This window comes from Haliotis cracherodii, unplaced genomic scaffold (assembly GCF_022045235.1).
Source record: "Haliotis cracherodii isolate W230 unplaced genomic scaffold, xgHalCrac1.p SCAF_1, whole genome shotgun sequence".
NCBI lineage: Eukaryota > Metazoa > Mollusca > Gastropoda > Lepetellida > Haliotidae > Haliotis > Haliotis cracherodii.
Window position 1 is genome coordinate 38,739,017 of NW_027266264.1, and position 19,613 is coordinate 38,758,629.

Below are 19,613 nucleotides of genomic sequence, written 5' to 3' on the forward strand. Positions count from 1 at the left end.
CAAGTGACTTGATTCACTGTATGTGACTGTGTGAGAGAAGCAGACTAGACAGGGACAAGTGACTTGATTCACTGTATGTGACTGTGTGAGAGAAGCAGTCTAGACAGGGACAAGTGACTTGATTCACTGTATGTGACTGTGTGAGAGAAGCAGTCTAGACAGGGACAAGTGACTTGATTCACTGTATGTGACTGTGTGAGAGAAGCAGTCTAGACAGGGACAAGTGACTTGATTCACTGTATGTGACTGTGTGAGAGAAGCAGACTAGACAGGGACAAGTGACTTGATTCACTGTATGTGACTGTGTGAGAGAAGCAGACTAGACAGGGACAAGTGACTTGATTCACTGTATGTGACTGTGTGAGAGAAGCAGACTAGACAGGGACAAGTGACTTGATTCACTGTATGTGACTGTGTGAGAGAAGCAGTCTAGACAGGGACAAGTGACTTGATTCACTGTATGTGACTGTGTGAGAGAAGCAGACTAGACAGGGACAAGTGACTTGATTCACTGTATGTGACTGTGTGAGAGAAGCAGACTAGACAGGGACAAGTGACTTGATTCACTGTATGTGACTGTGTGAGAGAAGCAGACTAGACAGGGACAAGTGACTTGATTCACTGTATGTGACTGTGTGAGAGAAGCAGTCTAGACAGGGACAAGTGACTTGATTCACTGTATGTGACTGTGTGAGAGAAGCAGACTAGACAGGGACAAGTGACTTGATTCACTGTATGTGACTGTGTGAGAGAAGCAGTCTAGACAGGGACAAGTGACTTGATTCACTGTATGTGACTGTGTGAGAGAAGCAGACTAGACAGGGACAAGTGACTTGATTCACTGTATGTGACTGTGTGAGAGAAGCAGACTAGACAGGGACAAGTGACTTGATTCACTGTATGTGACTGTGTGAGAGAAGCAGACTAGACAGGGACAAGTGACTTGATTCACTGTATGTGACTGTGTGAGAGAAGCAGACTAGACAGGGACAAGTGACTTGATTCACTGTATGTGACTGTGTGAGAGAAGCAGACTAGACAGGGACAAGTGACTTGATTCACTGTGTGTATGACTGTGAGTGTGGCTGTGTTACTGCGAAGCAAACACATCTAGACAAAGACAAGTGACATGATGTGTGTATGGCTGTGTTACTGTGAAGCAATCACACACCTAGACCACAACAAGTGACATGATGTGTGTATGGCTGTGTTACTGTGAAGCAATCACACATCTAGACAAAGACAAGTGACATGATGTGTGTATGGCTGTGTTACTGTGAAGCAATCACACATCTAGACAAAGACAAGTGACATGATGTGTGTATGGCTGTGTTACTGTGAAGCAATCACACATCTAGACAGGGACAAGTGACTTGATGTGTGTGTATGGCTGTGTTACTGTGAAGCAATCACACACCTAGACAACAAGTGACATGATGTGTGTATGGCTGTGTTACTGTGAAGCAATCACACATCTAGACAAAGACAAGTGACTTGATGTGTGTATGGCTGTGTTACTGTGAAGCAATCACACATCTAGACAGGGACAAGTGACTTGATGTGTGTGTATGGCTGTGTTACTGTGAAGCAATCACACATCTAGACAGGGACAAGTGACTTGATGTGTGTGTATGGCTGTGTTACTGTGAAGCAATCACAAATCTAGATCTAGACATGGACAAGTGACTTGATGTGTGTGTGTGGCTGTGTTACTGTGAAGCATTCTCACACCTAGACAGGGACAAGTGACTTGATGTGTGTGTATGGCTGTGTTATCGCAAAGCAATCACACATCTAGACAGGGAGAAGTGACTTGATGTGTGTGTGTGGCTGTGTTACTGGCAAGCAATCACACATCTAGACAGGGAGAAGTGACTTGATGTGTGTGTGTGGCTGTGTTACTGCATGTGAAGCATTCTCACACCTAGACAGGGACAAGTGACTTGATGTGTGTGTATGGCTGTGTTATCGCAAAGCAATCACACACCTAGACAGGGAGAAGTGACTTGATGTGTGTGTGTGGCTGTGTTACTGCATGTGAAGCAATCAGGCCCTAAAACTAATCACACGAACTCAACATGGCACCTCCTCCACCTCACTCCAGGCCTTAACAGGAGAAATGCCACTTAAACTACGTAGGGAACAACTTACCCTAAACTTCTGGGCCACGTCCCAATCAAACCCACTAATCGAAAACTTAAAAAAACAAAATATTAGCCCTAGAAACCAAGCCCTAGCCCGGAAACATCCACTACTTGCTCCAATTTCCCAAAGAATAACCAATTACCTAAATGAACACAAAATAAATAATCTTAAACTAAACAATAAATCATCCAATATCTTCACTCCAAAACTTAAAATACCAAAAATAGACACAACACTAGCCGATACACTAAATAAACAGACCGATCCTAACATCGCTAAAACCACCACACTAGCATACATACATGAAAATTGGCCAAATTGGTGTCACATATACACAGACGGATCCTCAGATCCGATCTCAAAACACACAGGTTTCGGAGTCCACATCGCACAACCAACCAAAGACACACAATCTTACCGACTCCCAAACAACCAATCCATATTCACGGCCGAACTAATGGGCATGGCCTCAGCACTACACAATCAGCAATCTAAAAAACACCAAAAAATCCTCATCCTAACCGACTCCCTCAGTGGACTACAAGGCCTCAAAAATAAAAACACTAAAAACCGCCCCAAACTAATAAATCAAATACTCAATAGCTCAAACAACTTAACTAAGGGAGGTAAACAAATAGAGTTCATTTGGATCCCCGCCCACGTAGGAATATTTGGAAATGAAAAGGCAGATAAAGCAGCAAAATTATCCCTTAAACTCCCAGAAATAAGCTTAAACTTACCCAGCTCAAAATCAGAAATCAAAAGTGTCACTAAACAAAAAATCAACAAAAAATGGCAAAATATATACCAAAACTCAAATAGCCAAATCAGGAAAGTACTAAAAAAAAACCTAATTAAACCCAAAATACTACACCCATCCCCCCAAAAATCGACAGAATAATTACCAAACTACAAACAGGCCATACCAAACTAAGTAATCACCGTAAATTAGCTAAACTACACACAACAGGAAACTGCCCACATTGCAAACAACAAGAAACACCAGAACACGTAGTCATTCACTGCACACACTACCAAACACACCGAACAACACTACAGACCACCCTAAATCTTAAAACCGGACTTACACTAGAATCCATCCTAAATCCACAAAATAAATTAGAAAAATTCAAAGCCTTAGGCATATACCTAATAAAAACAGGACTAATTAGCCGCATTTAAACCCCAAATAAAATATTAAAACCAAAACTACCTTATTTAATAACCACCCAACACACACAGCGTCCCCCACCCACTCTTGGCATTCTTTCCAAATCTCAAAATTTCAAAATTACTATATAAGCAACCCCTAAAGCCCCACTCCTGGTTTGCACAAACTCACTTTTTCCCTTTTTGGAAACACATTAAATGGCCTGGCCGGGCCCGTGTGCGACATACGCTTGCAGTCGGAAAGCGCAGGTTAAATCTCCAATATAAGTAAGTAAGTAACTATCAATTTATGAACTTTGCCAAACGTACGTAATAGCTATTGGCGATTTTATCTGGGGATTATATATTATAGCTGTGAATCACATATATTGCTACATGTAAAGATTGTGAAGTTTACGAAGAACGATAAACTTTGAACATTCAGTTGAAAACTTATTATCGGAAGTAGTAACATGCATAACATTTTTTTAATAATGACAACATTGGTGTATAATAATAACTTTATTGATAATTTATAACAATAATGGCTCTAGTCGTGGCAACTTCCAAACTTTCGGGAAGTTGTAATCTATCGGACCGTCATTCAGGCGATGTTTCTGACAGATCACGATCTGAAAATTACTATCATGAAAGTGTATCCCGTGGATAAGCCGACCCCTTTCTACAGAATCTTTTTTCTGGTCCTCAAAATTTGGCTTATACACGGTCATATACGGTATATGGCTGTGTTACTGTGAAGCAATCACACACCTAGACAGGGAGAAGTGACTTGATGTGTGTGTGTGAGGGAAGCATTCTCACACCTCGACAGGGACAAGTGACTTGTGTTTGTGTGTGTGTGTCATGCCTAGACAGGGACAAGTGACTTGATGTGTGTGTATGGCTGTGTTACTGTGAAGCAATCACACACCTAGACAGGGAGAAGTGACTTGATGTGTGTGTGTGAGGGAAGCATTCTCACACCTCGACAGGGACAAGTGACTTGTGTTTGTGTGTGTGTGTCATGCCTAGACAGGGACAAGTGACTTGATGTGTGTGTATGGCTGTGTTACTGTGAAGCAATCACACACCTAGACAGGGACAAGTGACTTAATGTGTATATGGCTGTGTTACTGTGAAGCAATCACACACCTAGACAGGGAGAAGTGACTTGATGTGTGTGTGTGTGTGTGTGTGGCTGTGTGAGGGAAGCATTCTCACACCTAGACAGGGACAAGTGACGTGTGTGTGTGTGTGTGTGTGTGTGTCACGCCTAGACAGGGACAAGTGACTTGATGTGTGTTGCTGGCTGTGTGAGAGAAGCCATCTGACAACTGCACAAGGACTAACGAGTCTATGCATAGTCCAATCAAAATCGCGCACCGAAAACGTATCCGGTTCGTAAAGTGTCATGCAGATTTCGGTCGACAGCAGGATTTGCAAAGCATGTGCATCACTATCTCGTTGTCAACAGATATTTTCTAAATCTTTTCCTGTTTTTAATCAAGGCGCCCACGTGATTTGAAGCACTTCGCGATGTAAGACTTGTTTTATCACAATATAGATCTTGATTATCGATCAGATCGTCTTGACTGGGCGCCACCGTTTTGTTTGAAGCAAATGCAAGTGATACGAGAGGTTGAATCTGATTGGTCAATAGGAGAGGCATAGAAAGGACATAACTCGTAATAGCCACTGGTGGCGCTATGATCGAGCCCACGAATTCCAGCCTAGTTCGGCAAGGGTGGAAACTTGACTTTTAAAGTCAGTTAACTCTCTTGCATCGGGAAGATGTGGCCATATGACTAAGGTTCAAACTTATTAGCGTTTGTTATACATAATACTGGCATATGACAGATGTTTGTTTTCAGATATTTGCTGACGATCCTGACTTCCTATGTGAGGAAGAGTAAGCCTGACCTGGAGGCTGCCCTCAGTCTTGTGAAGAGTCTCCGAGGTTAGAGGCTTTTCCACTCAGTGGCACAGCCACCTTTGCAATTAGATCTCACAAGTCTTGCCTCATGAAACAGCACTGCAGACATGGTAATGTTTTGTTGGAAGGTGCCAGCCACCACTTCATTTCATGTTCTCACTCACTCACTCACTCACTCACTCACTCACTCACTCACTCCGTGAACACCCTGGTAAGAAGAGGTCTTCAGCAACAAATGCTTGCCATAAAAGGCAACTATGGTTGTCATAAGAGGCGACTTTTGGGATCGGGTGGTCAGGCTCACTGACTTGGTTGATGCATGTCATCGTATCCCAATTGTGTGGATTGATGCTTATGATGTTAATCACTGGATTGTCTGGCCCTGACTTGATTATTTACAAACCGCTATCATATTGCTGAGTGCGGCATTAAACAACAAACACTCGCTCGCTTGCTCATCGTTGTTGTGTTATTCATTATACATACAATACCCTGCAGAGACAAGAAAGGAGGGAGTCAGTGTGACAGCCGAGGAGACACTCAAGTACCTGCTCTTCCTTGTTGATGTCAATGAACTGTATGATGTGGCCCTTGGATCTTATGACTTTGACCTTGTGTTGATGGTCGCAGAGAAATCTCACAAGGTGAAATCCTTTACCAGTTTTAGTCTTTCCATTCCTAAGTGTGGACATATCTGAACAATTTTGTCCAGCTCCGCATCAGGATCAAAGTTACAGGTGTTCAGAACTCAGTGACTTGTTGTAAGAAGCGAGTCAATTGGATGGGATTCAAGGCTTAGTGACTGTGTTGTTTTACCCCTACAGCATAGGATCTTGTTAATGATATCAACCACTAGTTACTCTGGCCCAGACTCATATATTTAAAGGTTTCTGTGATATAAGTGGACTAAAACATTTAACAAACAAAGAAACATCCATTTTGTCTTGGTATATAATTACATTAGTTTTTATTATACAAAAATATATACTCTGTTTGACTGACCAAGAAAGGAATTTTGGCCTAATGCGCTACTGAGTGGAACTTTAGATTTAAAGATTATTTTTAAATAATGTGACTTTTTACTGATATGTAGTTCTTGATTTGATAGAATTGAATAAACATGTGTGGATACTCTTTATAAAGAAATAGGATTGAACATTATGTTATTTACACCCAATTAGGATTCTGGGTGAGAATTAGTCCCCAGGATCAGATGGTCAGATCTGTGTCTTGACTTTTTTTTTTATGCCATCATACCCCCAAGGCATGGGTCGTTGCTCATGATTTAGTTACTGGATTGTCTTGTCCAGACTCAATTATTTCCCACTTCCCTTGTGTTATAGCTGAATATTGCTGTCTTTAGTATTAAATAACAATGACTTACTCACCTATGTTGTGTTTTGATGACCTCAGGACCCAAAGGAGTATATCCCATTCCTTAACAAATTGCGTAGAATGGAGGAGAACTACCGCAGGTTTGCCATCGATCAACATCTCCGCCGCTTCAGAAAAGCTCTACATCACATTGCTGGCTGTGGTGAGTCTAATGCAAGAGAGTCATCCTACATTTAACTCCTAACCCATGTCCAGGTGTTGTATGTGGTGAGACTAGCATATGTAGCACACAGAGAATCATCCTATAGGGGACCTCCTGACCAATCAGTGATGTGGTGAGTCTGGCTCCTGTAGCACATGGCAAGTCTTCCTACAGAGGACCTCCTAACCCATCATTGATGTGGTGAGTCTGGCTCCTGTAGCACATGGCAAGTCTTTCTACAGAGGACCTCCTGACCCATCAGTGATGTGGTGAGTCTGGCTCCTGTAGCACATGGCAAGTCTTCCTACAGGACATCTCCTGACCCATCATTGGTGTGGTGAGTCTGGCTCCTGTAGCACATGGCAAGTCTTCCTACAGAGGACCTCTTAACCCATCAGTGATGTGGTGAGTCTGGCTCCTGTAGCGCATGGCAAGTCTTCCTACAGAGGACCTCCTGACCCATCAGTGATGTGGTGAGTCTGGCTCCTGTAGCACATGGCAAGTCTTCCTACAGGAAATCTCCTGACCCATCATTGATGTGGTGAGTCTGGCTCCTGTAGCACATGGCAAGTCTTCCTACAGAGGACCTCCTGACCCATCAGTGATGTGGTGAGTCTGGCTCCTGTAGCACATTGCAAGTCTTCCTACAGAGGACTTCCTGACCCATCAGTGATGTGGTGAGTCTGGCTCCTGTAGCACATGGCAAGTCTTCCTACAGAGGACCTCCTGACCCATCATTGATGTGGTGAGTCTGGCTCCTGTAGCACATGGCAAGTCTTCCTACAGAGGACCTCCTGACCCATCAGTGATGTGGTGAGTCTGGCTCCTGTAGCACATGGCAAGTCTTCCTACAGAGGACCTCCTAACCCATCATTGATGTGGTGAGTCTGGCTCCTGTAGCACATGGCAAGTCTTTCTACAGAGGACCTCCTGACCCATCAGTGATGTGGTGAGTCTGGCTCCTGTAGCACATGGCAAGTCTTCCTACAGGACATCTCCTGACCCATCATTGGTGTGGTGAGTCTGGCTCCTGTAGCACATGGCAAGTCTTCCTACAGAGGACCTCCTAACCCATCAGTGATGTGGTGAGTCTGGCTCCTGTAGCGCATGGCAAGTCTTCCTACAGAGGACCTCCTGACCCATCATTGATGTGGTGAGTCTGGCTCCTGTAGCACATGGCAAGTCTTCCTACAGAGGACCTCCTGACCCATCAGTGATGTGGTGAGTCTGGCTCCTGTAGCACATGGCAAGTCTTCCTACAGAGGACCTCCTGACCCATCAGTGATGTGGTGAGTCTGGCTCCTGTAGCACATGGCAAGTCTTCCTACAGAGGACCTCCTAACCCATCATTGATGTGGTGAGTCTGGCTCCTGTAGCACATGGCAAGTCTTCCTACAGAGGACCTCCTGACCCATCAGTGATGTGGTGAGTCTGGCTCCTGTAGCACATGGCAAATCTTCCTACAGGAAATCTCCTGACCCATCATTGATGTGGTGAGTCTGGCTCCTGTAGCACATGGCAAGTCTTCCTACAGAGGACCTCCTGACCCATCAGTGATGTGGTGTGTCTGGCTCCTGTAGCACGTGGCAAGTCTTCCTACAGGGGACCTCCTGACCCATCAGTGATGTGGTAAGTCTGGCTCCTGTAGCACACGAAAAATCACCCTACAGGGAACCTTCTAAATCTTAACATAAGTGGAAATCAGATATTTTGTTGGAAACATTTTCCACCTTGGTTTCTCCTGCAGGTGAAGATAGGTTCCAGGAATGTCTGTCCTATGTAGAGGAGCACAAGTTATATGGGGATGCTCTAAGGCTATTTCCCCCAAGGACTTCACAGTACAAGGTATGGTTCTGACCTACTTCTCACACACAAAGTTGCCAGTTCTTGTTTATGGCCTGTTTATGTTATGGTTAGTGTTAGAATACATCATAGTCTTCTACTGTCAAGTGTTATCTGCAGAAATACAACCATAATCAACAAGAATTATACACACCAACAGTTATACACAACAGAATTCTTTGGGCTGTGGAACTATGTGTGCTTTGTGGAATGAAGCTCAGAGGTCTTTTACCAGTGATGCTTTGTGCATCATTTTCTCATACATCTTAAAATTTCATCAAAGACCTTTAAGCTGAAATCCAATATGACTCCTATAATCTGAGCGTTGTATGTGTTGTATATGTTATGTGTATGGAGATTCTTGAAGCATGTGTTATCTTTATTACAGCAATTAGCAACATCGTATGGGAACTATTTGTGTGTGAAGAACCGTTCGGACGAAGCAGGGGTGATGTACATCAAGTCTGAGGAGTGGGAGCTAGCGCTGGAGGCCTTCACAGCATGCAACAACTGGAGACAGATGTTCTGTCTGACTGTCAAACTTGGTTACTCTTCAGAACAGGAAGCAGAGATAGCCAGGCAATGTGCACGTAAGTTGGATGCTTTGTATTTTCTAAATTAATTATGGCAGTAAGGTGTTATTTTGTCATAACACCACAAGATTGTCACACAGTACAGTGAGATTGTCACATCGATAGCTATGTAAAGTTAGGTGGCACAGTGAGGTCACATAGTACAGTGAGATTGTCTCAAAGGTGGCACGCTAGAGTCCACAGGTGGCACGCTAGAGTCCACAGGTGGCACAGTGAGATCACCGAGGTGGGACAGTAACACAGGTGGCAGAGTGAGGTTGTCACACAGGGAGCACAGTGAGGTTGTCACACAGGGGGCACAGTGAGGTTGTCACACAGGTGGCACAGTGAGGCTGTCACACAGCTGGCACAGTGAGATTGTCACAAAGGTGTCACAGGGAGATTGTCACGCAGGTGTCACAGTGAGGTTGTCACAAAGGTGTCACAGGGAGATTGTCACACAGGTGGCACAGTGAGATTGTCACAGGTGTCACAGTGAGATTGTCACAGGTGTCACAGTGAGGTTGTCACACAGGTGTCACAGTGAGGTTGTCACACAGGTGGCACTGTGAGGTTGTCACACAGGTGGCACAGTGAGATTGTCCCATGTGGCACAGTGAGGTTGTCACACAGGTGGCACAGTGAGGTTGTCACACAAGGAGCACAAAGAGATCGTCACCCAGGTGTCACAGTGAGGTTGTCACACAGGTGTCACAGTGAGGTTGTCACACAGGTGTCACAGTGAGGTTGTCACACAGGTGTCACAGTGAGGTTGTCACACAGGTGTCACAGTGAGGTTGTCACAGAGGTGTCACAGTGAGATTGTCCCAGGTGTCACAGTGAGGTTTTCACACAGGTGTCACAGTGAGGTTGTCAAACAGGTGTCACAGTGAGATTGTCACACAGGTGTCAGAGTGAGGTTGTCACAGTGAGGTCACACAGGTGTCACAGTGAGATTGTCACAGGTGTCACAGTGAGGTTTTCACACAGGTGTCACAGTGAGGTTGTCACACAGTTGTCACAGTGAGATTGTCACACAGGTTTCACAGTGAGGTTGTCACACAAGTGTCTCAGTGAGATTGTCACACAGGTGTCACAGTCAGATTCTCACAGGTGGCAAAGTGAGGTTCTCACGAAGGTGTCACAGTGAGATTGTCACACAGGGAGCACAGTGAGGTTGTCACACAGGGAGCACAGTGAGGTTGTCACACAGGAGGCACAGTGAGGTTGTCACACAGGTTTCAAAGTGAGGTTGTCACACAGGTGGCACAGTGAGACTGTCACGGAGGTGTCACAGGGAGATTGTCACGCAGGTGTCACAGTGAGGTTGTCACACAGATGGCACAGTGAGGCCACAGGTGGCACAGTGAGGTTCTCACACAGGTGTCACAGTGAGGTCACACAGGTGGCACAGTGAGATTGTCACAGGTGGCACAGTGAAGTTGTCACTAGGTGGCACAGTGAAGTTGTCACAGAGGTATCACAGTGAGGTTGTCACAGGTGTCACAATGAGCTCACACAGGTGGCACAGTGAGGTCACAGGTGGCACAGTGAGGTTGTCACACAGTTGGCACAGTGAGATTGTCACACATGTGTCACAGTGAGATTGTCACACAGGTGTCACAGTGAGATTGTCACATTTGGCACAGTGAGGTTGTCACGAAGGTGTCACACTGAAGTTGTCACACAGGTGGCACTGTGAGGTTGTCACACAGGTGGCACAGTGAGATTGTCACAGGTGGCACAGTGAGGTTGTCACACAGGTGGCATAGTGAGATTGTCACAAGTGGCACAGTGAGGTTGTCACACAGGTGTCACAGGAAGATTGTCACACAGGTGTCACTGTGAGATTGTCACAGGTGGCACAGTGAGGTTGTCACACAGTTGACACAGCGTTGTTGTCACACAGGTGTCACGGCGGGGTTGTCACACAGGTGGCACAGTGAGATTGTCACAGGTGGCAGAGTGAGGTTGTCATGAAGGTGTCACACTGAGGTTGTCACACAGGTGGCACTGTGAGGTTGTCACACAGGTGTCACAGGAAGATTGTCACACAGGTGTCACAGTGAGGTTGTCACAGGTGTCACAATGAGCTCACACAGGTGGCACAGTAAGGTTGTCACAGGTGGCACAGTGAGGTTGTCACACAGTTGGCACAGTGAGATTGTCACACATGTGTCACAGTGAGATTGTCACACAGGTGTCACAGTGAGATTGTCACATTTGGCACAGTGAGGTTGTCACGAAGGTGTCACACTGAAGTTGTCACACAGGTGGCACTGTGAGGTTGTCACACAGGTGGCACAGTGAGATTGTCACAGGTGGCACAGTGAGGTTGTCACACAGGTGGCACAGTGAGATTGTCACAAGTGGCACAGTGAGGTTGTCACACAGGTGTCACAGGAAGATTGTCACACAGGTGTCACTGTGAGATTGTCACAGGTGGCAAAGTGAGGTCACACAGGTGGCACAGTGAGGTTGTCACACAGTTGACACAGCGTTGTTGTCACACAGGTGTCACGGTGGTGTTGTCACACAGGTGGCAGAGTGAGATTGTCACAGGTGGCAGAGTGAGGTTGTCACAAAGGTGTCACACTGAGGTTGTCACACAGGTGGCACTGTGAGGTTGTCACACAGGTGTCACAGTGAGGTTGTCACGAAGGTGTCACACTGAAGTTGTCACACGGGTGTCACGGTGGGTTTGTCACACAGGTGGCACAGTGAGATTGTCACAGGTGGCAGAGTGAGGTTGTCATGAAGGTGTCACACTGAGGTTGTCACACAGGTGGCACTGTGAGGTTGTCACACAGGTGTCACAGGAAGATTGTCACACAGGTGTCACAGTGAGATTGTCACAGGTGGCACAGTGAGGTCACACAGGTGGCACAGTGAGGTTGTCACACAGTTGACACAGCGTGGTTGTCACGCAGGTGTCACGGTGGTGTTGTCACACAGGTGGCAGAGTGAGATTGTCACAGGTGGCAGAGTGAGGTTGTCACGAAGGTGTCACACTGAGGTTGTCACACAGGTGGCACTGTGAGGTTGTCACACAGGTGGCACAGTGAGATTGTGACACAGGTGTCTCTGTGAGATTGTCACAGTGGGGTTATCACACAGGTGTCACATTGAGGTTTTCACACAGGTATTACAGTGAGATTGTCACAGGTGGAAAAGTGACCTTTTCAAACAGTTGACACAGTGAAGTTGTCACACAGTTGACACAGTGAGGTTGTCACACAGGTGTCATGGTGAGGTTGTCACACAGTTGTCACAGTGAGGTCACACAGGTTTCACAGTGAGATTGTCACAGGTGTCACAATGAGGTGGCACAGTGAGGTTGTCACACAGGTGTCTCAGGAAGATTGTCACACAGGTGTCACAGTGAGATTGTCACGCAGGGGTTACAGTGAGGTTGTCACACATGTGTCACAGTGAGGTTGTCACAGTGAGGTTGTCACACAGGTGGCACAGTGAGGTTGTCACACAGTTGACACAGCGAGGTTGTCACACAGGTGTCACGGTGAGGTTGTCACACAGGTGGCACAGTGAGATTGTCACAGGTGGCAGAGTGAGGTTGTCACGAAGGTGTCACACTGACGTTGTCACACAGGTGGCACTGTGAGGTTGTCACACGTTGAAAAGTGACCTTTTCAAACAGTTGACACAGTGAGGTTGTCACACAGTTGACACAGTGAGGTCACACAGGTGTCATGGTGAGGTTGTCACACAGGTGTCACAGTGAGGTTATCACACAGGTGTCACGGTGAGGTTGTCACACAGGTGGCACAGTGAGATTGTCACAGGTGGCACAGTGAGGTTGTCACACAGGTGGCACAGTGAGATTGTCACAGGTAGCACAGTGAGGTTGCCACACAGGTGTCACAGGGAGATTGTCACACAGGTGTCACAGTGAGATTGTCACAGGTGGCACAGTGAGGTCACACAGGTGTCACAGTGAGGTCACACAGGTGTCACAGTGATGTTGTCACACAGGTGTCACGGTGAGGTTGTCACACACGTGGCACAGTGAGATTGTCACACAGGTGGCATAGTGAGATTGTCACAGGTGGCAGAGTGAGGTTGTCACAAAGGTGTCACAGTGAGGTTGTCACACAGGTGGCACGGTGAGGTTGTCACACAGGTGGCACTGTGAGGTTGTCACACAGGTGGCACAGTGAGATTGTCATACAGGTGGCACAGTGAGGTCACACAGGTATCACAGTGAGGTTGTCTCACAGGTGTCACAGTGAGGTTGTCACACAGGTGTCACGGTGAGGTTGTCACACACGTGGCACAGTGAGGTTGTTACACGTGGCACAGTGAGGTTGTCACACAGTTGATACAGTGAGGTTGTCACACAGGTGGCACAGCAATGTTGTCACAGTGAGGTTGTCACACAGGTGGCACAGTAAGGTTGTCACACAGGTGTCACAGTGAGGTTGTTACACGTGGCACAGTGAGGTTGTCACACATGTGGCAGAGTGAGGTTGTCACACAGGTGTCACAGTGAGGTTGTCACACAGGTGGCACAGTGAGGTTGTCACACAGGTGGTACAGTGAGATTGTCACAGGTGGCACAGTGAGGTCACACATGCTCAGCTAGCTCCAAAGACACCCAGTGTAGATATTTGGTGACAGAGCTACTTTGTTAAAATAAAATCATAGTTTATGCATATATGCTTATTTGAAATATATATTTGTGTTTATTGCACAAACCAGGCCAGCTGCAAAGTATGAAGAAGTTCTCGGATGCTGCAATGGTGTTTGAGAGATATGCTAAGGTATGTTACTTCTGTGAATGTTTAGCACAAGATAGATTTGATGTGTGAGTGTGTTGTGAAGGTTTGTCATTGGTACAGGTAGAAAGTCTGTGTATATAAAACAGTAAATAAATTGCAAGTGATTTAGATTGGCAAACCAAGCAATTATTTTTTAATTTATGTTTCCACAAAACAAATCATTAGGCCACGCCCACTTACAGACTACTCTTTCTTGAATGGGCACAGCTTGGTTGAATTTCGGTGCTGAATAACGTCTCTGATTTGGTATTGTTGTCTACTGTTTATGTTGATGATTAAATAAGTGACTAAGTTATTATTGTTGATGTATTTATTAATAAAAATTGCCTTCAATAAATGTCAGTGTGAACTTTGCGTAAATCTGCATAATAATATAATTACAAGCTATCGCTATCGCTAAACAAAGATCTGAGGACATCCCATTACAGGTCACATCTGAATGACCTTTCATCTGACCAATCAAAGCTTCACTTACCAGAAAGTGACAGTTGGAATGTGTTTTTTAATCATGCAACCTCGAAAACGTCAACATGGGGTATTCTGAATGACAGTTACAGACCGTACAACTGATTCCGTTAAAATTATCGTCCATATCTTGCTTCCGTGGGATAAACTTTTGAACGGAGGAGGCGTTACACACTGCCATAGAATCTCAACCATTTATTAGACATTCCGGAATGTTCAGGGTTTTTTTCAGTTTACAAAATTTTAATCAAGAACTGAGTCAACATACTTTTCAAGCGTAGTCTGAAATGGAAGTTGCCAGGTTGAAACGAGTGTCCTAAAGCTATAGAAAGCTGCTTTCTAATTGGCTGATGTCAACTTCCTGTTAGTCATTTCAGTGGTCGGTCAAAGTTCGTGAAAGGTCGTTCTGTCGTGACCCGTAATGGGATGTCCTCAGATCTTTGTTAAGGGGCAGCGAGAACCTAGATCTGATATTAATGAGATTTCATAACACTGTGCCTTTGACTTTTTTATCTTTATCTTTGACCCTGAGTGGACATCATTATCAGAATACTCCAACAACAGTTCAAAATCATACCAGCAAATATCTTTATTCGTAATGTTGGAAATATTCTAGACATTCTCAGGTGACCTACAAAGTGAATTTGGCTGTTCCTTGTTGTCAGTGATGCTGGTCCTCTAGCTGTCAGCTTAATACTTGACTTCTGATGTTGTTGTGACATCTGCAATCAGTACAAAAGGTCTACTACATGACAAAGAAATACTGCAGTGCTGCTGCTGGAGTCACCAGGCTGGCTGACCCAGTGACAAAGACGTTGACAGAGAGACCCTGAATGGACTGAGCTACGTTAATAAAGCTGTTTACATGGAACAAATGTGTTGCTTTCTGTTACAGGATGTTGAGGAAGCCATTGTCTGCCTTATAGAAGGTGCATTATGGGAAGAAGCTATGAGAATGGTGAGTCAGTGACATCTCCATGGGCTTCACTCATTGTACCAATGTTGTGAATGAAATCTGAGTCTTTGTCATACTGAAATAACACATTATCTGCTTGAGTAACTCGACCACTGGCCACATTTACTTAGTTACTAGCATTTTCATAACGCTTTATTAAAGTTAGCTAATGTTAATGTATTATTAATATTCTTACTTCATCATTGTACTAGATGGTATAGCAGTGATAAATACTGGCCATTAAAACGGACAATATAAAAATATGAAAAAATACTCTCCATCACTTTGCAAGTGTTCTTCCCATATGTTACAAGGTTTACAAGGGACAAGTACAGAGTAATGGATATAATATACTATATAAGCAATGGTTTGTTTTAAAGATGCACCAACATAGAAGAACTGATTTCATTGAAACAAATCTGAAGACTGCTCTGCTAGAATGTCATGAACAACACTTGGAGACTCTGGAGGAGTACAGGGACAATTTCGAGAGACACAAGAACAGGCTTAGTGTTGTTCGGGAACAAAGAGAGAGACAGAAACTGGAGATTATGGGTGAGTTGGTTGATCAGCGACACAACAACAGTCAAAAGGTGAGACAAACAAAAATTGATTGATAAGTTCTGAACCTCACACAGAAGGAATTGCACAACTGTGAAATCTTTTGTTGTTGACATCACATGATGTTATAGAGGTATAGCCACAAAAACTTGAGTCGGTTGAGCAAATTGTTTCACTGTTACAAGTCAGTAAAATATGCAAGGGTCTGTGACCTTTGGAAAATGGACAAACTTGAGTAACGTGTAGTTTAAGGACTTGCATAAAAAAGGCTTAACACCAAAAGCCATGCACTGATGAAGACAGTACAACACCAGGGGAGGATGCCCCTCCTATGCCACTGTAAATAGATGGCCAGCATGAAGCATGGCAGGGAGGGCGTACAAGACAGTACAACATCAGGGGAGGATGCCCCTTCCTATGCAACTGTAAAGAGATGGGCAGCATGAAGCATGGCAGGGAGGGCGTACAAGACAGTACAACACCAGGGGAGGATGCCCCTTCCTATGCCACTGTAAAGAGATGGGCAGCATGAAGCGTGGCAGGAAGGGCGTACAAGACAGACAACACCAGGGGAAGATGCCCCTTCCTATGCCACTGTAAAGAGATGGGCAGCATGAAGCGTGGCAGGGAGGGCGTACAAGACAGTACAACACCAGGGGAGGATGCCCCTTCCTATGCCACTGTAAAGAGATGGGCAGCATGAAGCGTGGCAGGGAGGGCGTACAAGACAGTACAACACCAGGGGAGGATGCCCCTTCCTATGCCACTGTAAAGAGATGGGCAGCATGAAGCATGACAGGGAGGGCGTACAAGACAGTACAGCAGGGAGGATGCCCCTTCCTATGCCACTGTAAAGAGATGGGCAGCATGAAGCGTGGCAGGGAGGGCATACAAAACAGTACAACATCAGGGGAGGATGCCCCCTTCCTAATCCACTGTAAAGAGATGGGCAGTATGAAGCGTGGCAGGGAGGGCATACAAGACAGACAACACCAGGGGAGGATGCCCCTTCCTATGCCACTGTAAAGAGATGGGCAGCATGAAGCATGGCAGGGAGGGCATACAAGACAGTACAACACCAGGGGAGGATGCCCCTTCCTATGCCACTGTAAAGAGATGGGCAGCATGAAGCATGGCAGGGAGGGCATACAAGACAGTACAACACCAGGGGAGGATGCCCCTTCCTATGCCACTGTAAAGAGATGGGCAGCATGAAGCATGGCAGGGAGGGCGTACAAGACAGACAACACCAGGGGAAGATGCCCCTTCCTATGCCACTGTAAAGAGATGGGCAGCATGAAGCGTGGCAGGGAGGGCGTACAAGACAGTACAACACCAGGGGAGGATGCCCCTTCCTATGCCACTGTAAAGAGATGGGCAGCATGAAGCGTGGCAGGGAGGGCATACAAGACAGACAACACCAGGGGAGGATGCCCCTTCCTATGCCACTGTAAAGAGATGGGCAGCATGAAGCATGGCAGGGAGGGCGTACAAGACAGACAACACCAGGGGAAGATGCCCCTTCCTATGCCACTGTAAAGAGATGGGCAGCATGAAGCATGACAGGGAGGGCGTACAAGACAGTACAGCAGGGAGGATGCCCCTTCCTATGCCACTGTAAAGAGATGGGCAGCATGAAGCGTGGCAGGGAGGGCATACAAGACAGACAACACCAGGGGAAGATGCCCCTTCCTATGCCACTGTAAAGAGATGGGCAGCATGAAGCGTGGCAGGGAGGGCATACAAGACAGTACAACACCAGGGGAGGATGCCCCTTCCTATGCCACTGTAAAGAGATGGGCAGCATGAAGCATGGCAGGGAGGGCGTACAAGACAGTACAGCAGGGAGGATGCCCCTTCCTATGCCACTGTAAAGAGATGGGCAGCATGAAGCATGGCAGGGAGGGCGTACAAGACAGTACAACACCAGGGGAAGATGCCCCTTCCTATGCCACTGTAAAGAGATGGGCAGCATGAAGCGTGGCAGGGAGGGCATACAAGACAGACAACACCAGGGGAGGATGCCCCTTCCTATGCCACTGTAAAGAGATGGGCAGCATGAAGCGTGGCAGGGAGGGCGTACAAGACAGTACAACACCAGGGGAGGATGCCCCTTCCTATGCCACTGTAAAGAGATGGGCAGCATGAAGCGTGGCAGGGAGGGCGTACAAGACAGACAACACCAGGGGAGGATGCCCCTTCCTATGCCACTGTAAAGAGATGGGCAGCATGAAGCATGGCAGGGAGGGCATACAAGACAGTACAACACCAGGGGAGGATGCCCCTTCCTATGCCACTGTAAAGAGATGGGCAGCATGAAGCGTGGCAGGGAGGGCGTACAAGACAGACAACACCAGGGGAGGATGCCCCTTCCTATGCCACTGTAAAGAGATGGGCAGCATGAAGCATGGCAGGGAGGGCATACAAGACAGTACAACACCAGGGGAAGATGCCCCTTCCTATGCCACTGTAAAGAGATGGGCAGCATGAAGCATGGCAGGGAGGGCATACAAGACAGTACAACACCAGGGGAGGATGCCCCTTCCTATGCCACTGTAAAGAGATGGGCAGCATGAAGCATGGCAGGGAGGGCGTACAAGACAGACAACACCAGGGGAGGATGCCCCTTCCTATGCCACTGTAAAGAGATGGGCAGCATGAAGCATGACAGGGAGGGCGTACAAGACAGACCCGTCCTTGTAGGCATGTCATGTCAGAAACACCAGAAAAATCTGGGGAATCCTTGATATGGTGATGACCACCTGTTGAATGAGTGTCATATTGCTAGTTTTGTAGGCATTTCCCAGCTCTGTTTAAAATTGATCCAGACATAGGTTGTAGAATGTTGGAGACAGGAGATAGGAGGAGATGGGATGTGTGGGAGTTGACAAGTGACTCAAGTCCATTTCAAGGACTCGACTACCCGAGGAAGAGAGATAACTCTAACCAACATTTGGTGAAATTTTTTTCTTAAATAACAGTAAATAGAACAGTATTTCTCTTCAAGAATAGGAACTGTTATTTGTTTCATGTGGTCGTTGTGATGATATTTCAATTAACTCATCCTTGAGTCACCCTTACAGTATAAGAAAACAGAAATAATTTGGAGAGCTTAAATATTTGATAACCGAACTTTGTAAAAATTGCGTTTAGAAATTTAATTTGCAACTTGTATGTTCTATTAACTAGACTGAAGATCAAATTTGATGTTTTACAGTGCATGTTCAATCTAAAGATAAGTCCCCAGGAATGGGAAAGCGACATCTATACTAACCATTTGAGTTAATATTTCACATTCACTGAATGCAGCCAACAAAAACAATGTATATTTCATCTGTGTACTTTACTTCGAGTGTATGAACTGTTTCCTGGTTTGCCTCCCTCGTGTGTGCTAATAATCAACAGACAAGCCATGACTTGATAAGCAGTGTGTCATGTGCGTTGCTAGTTTGGTGTACTGTTAGCGTAAGCAAAAAGCAGATGTGTTCCTTGATGTATAAGATGAAGGTAATTAATTGATGACAAACAGGTACTCGAGTCCGAGTCAGGTAACAACAAATTGGAACTCAATTTCAAATGGGTACTTGAGTCCAAGTCAGGTTATGACAAACGGGTACTTGAGTCCAAGTCAGATAATGACAAACGGGTACTTGAG

The 19,613-nt window shown here is 45.8% G+C and overlaps 1 protein-coding gene across 1 annotated transcript in view; it reads left to right on the top strand.

Annotated features, from left to right (window-relative positions):
- The window catches only part of LOC139477634 (elongator complex protein 1-like), an 80,134-nt gene that overhangs the window by 56,872 nt on the left and 3,649 nt on the right, over window positions 1–19,613 (top strand). The window contains exons 21-28 of the mRNA XM_071260032.1: window positions 5,166–5,251; window positions 5,726–5,871; window positions 6,641–6,764; window positions 8,512–8,609; window positions 8,995–9,196; window positions 13,898–13,959; window positions 15,338–15,400; window positions 15,778–15,952. Of these exons, the coding sequence (XP_071116133.1) occupies window positions 5,166–5,251; window positions 5,726–5,871; window positions 6,641–6,764; window positions 8,512–8,609; window positions 8,995–9,196; window positions 13,898–13,959; window positions 15,338–15,400; window positions 15,778–15,952 (956 nt within the window). The remainder of the gene's footprint in view (window positions 1–5,165; window positions 5,252–5,725; window positions 5,872–6,640; window positions 6,765–8,511; window positions 8,610–8,994; window positions 9,197–13,897; window positions 13,960–15,337; window positions 15,401–15,777; window positions 15,953–19,613) is intronic.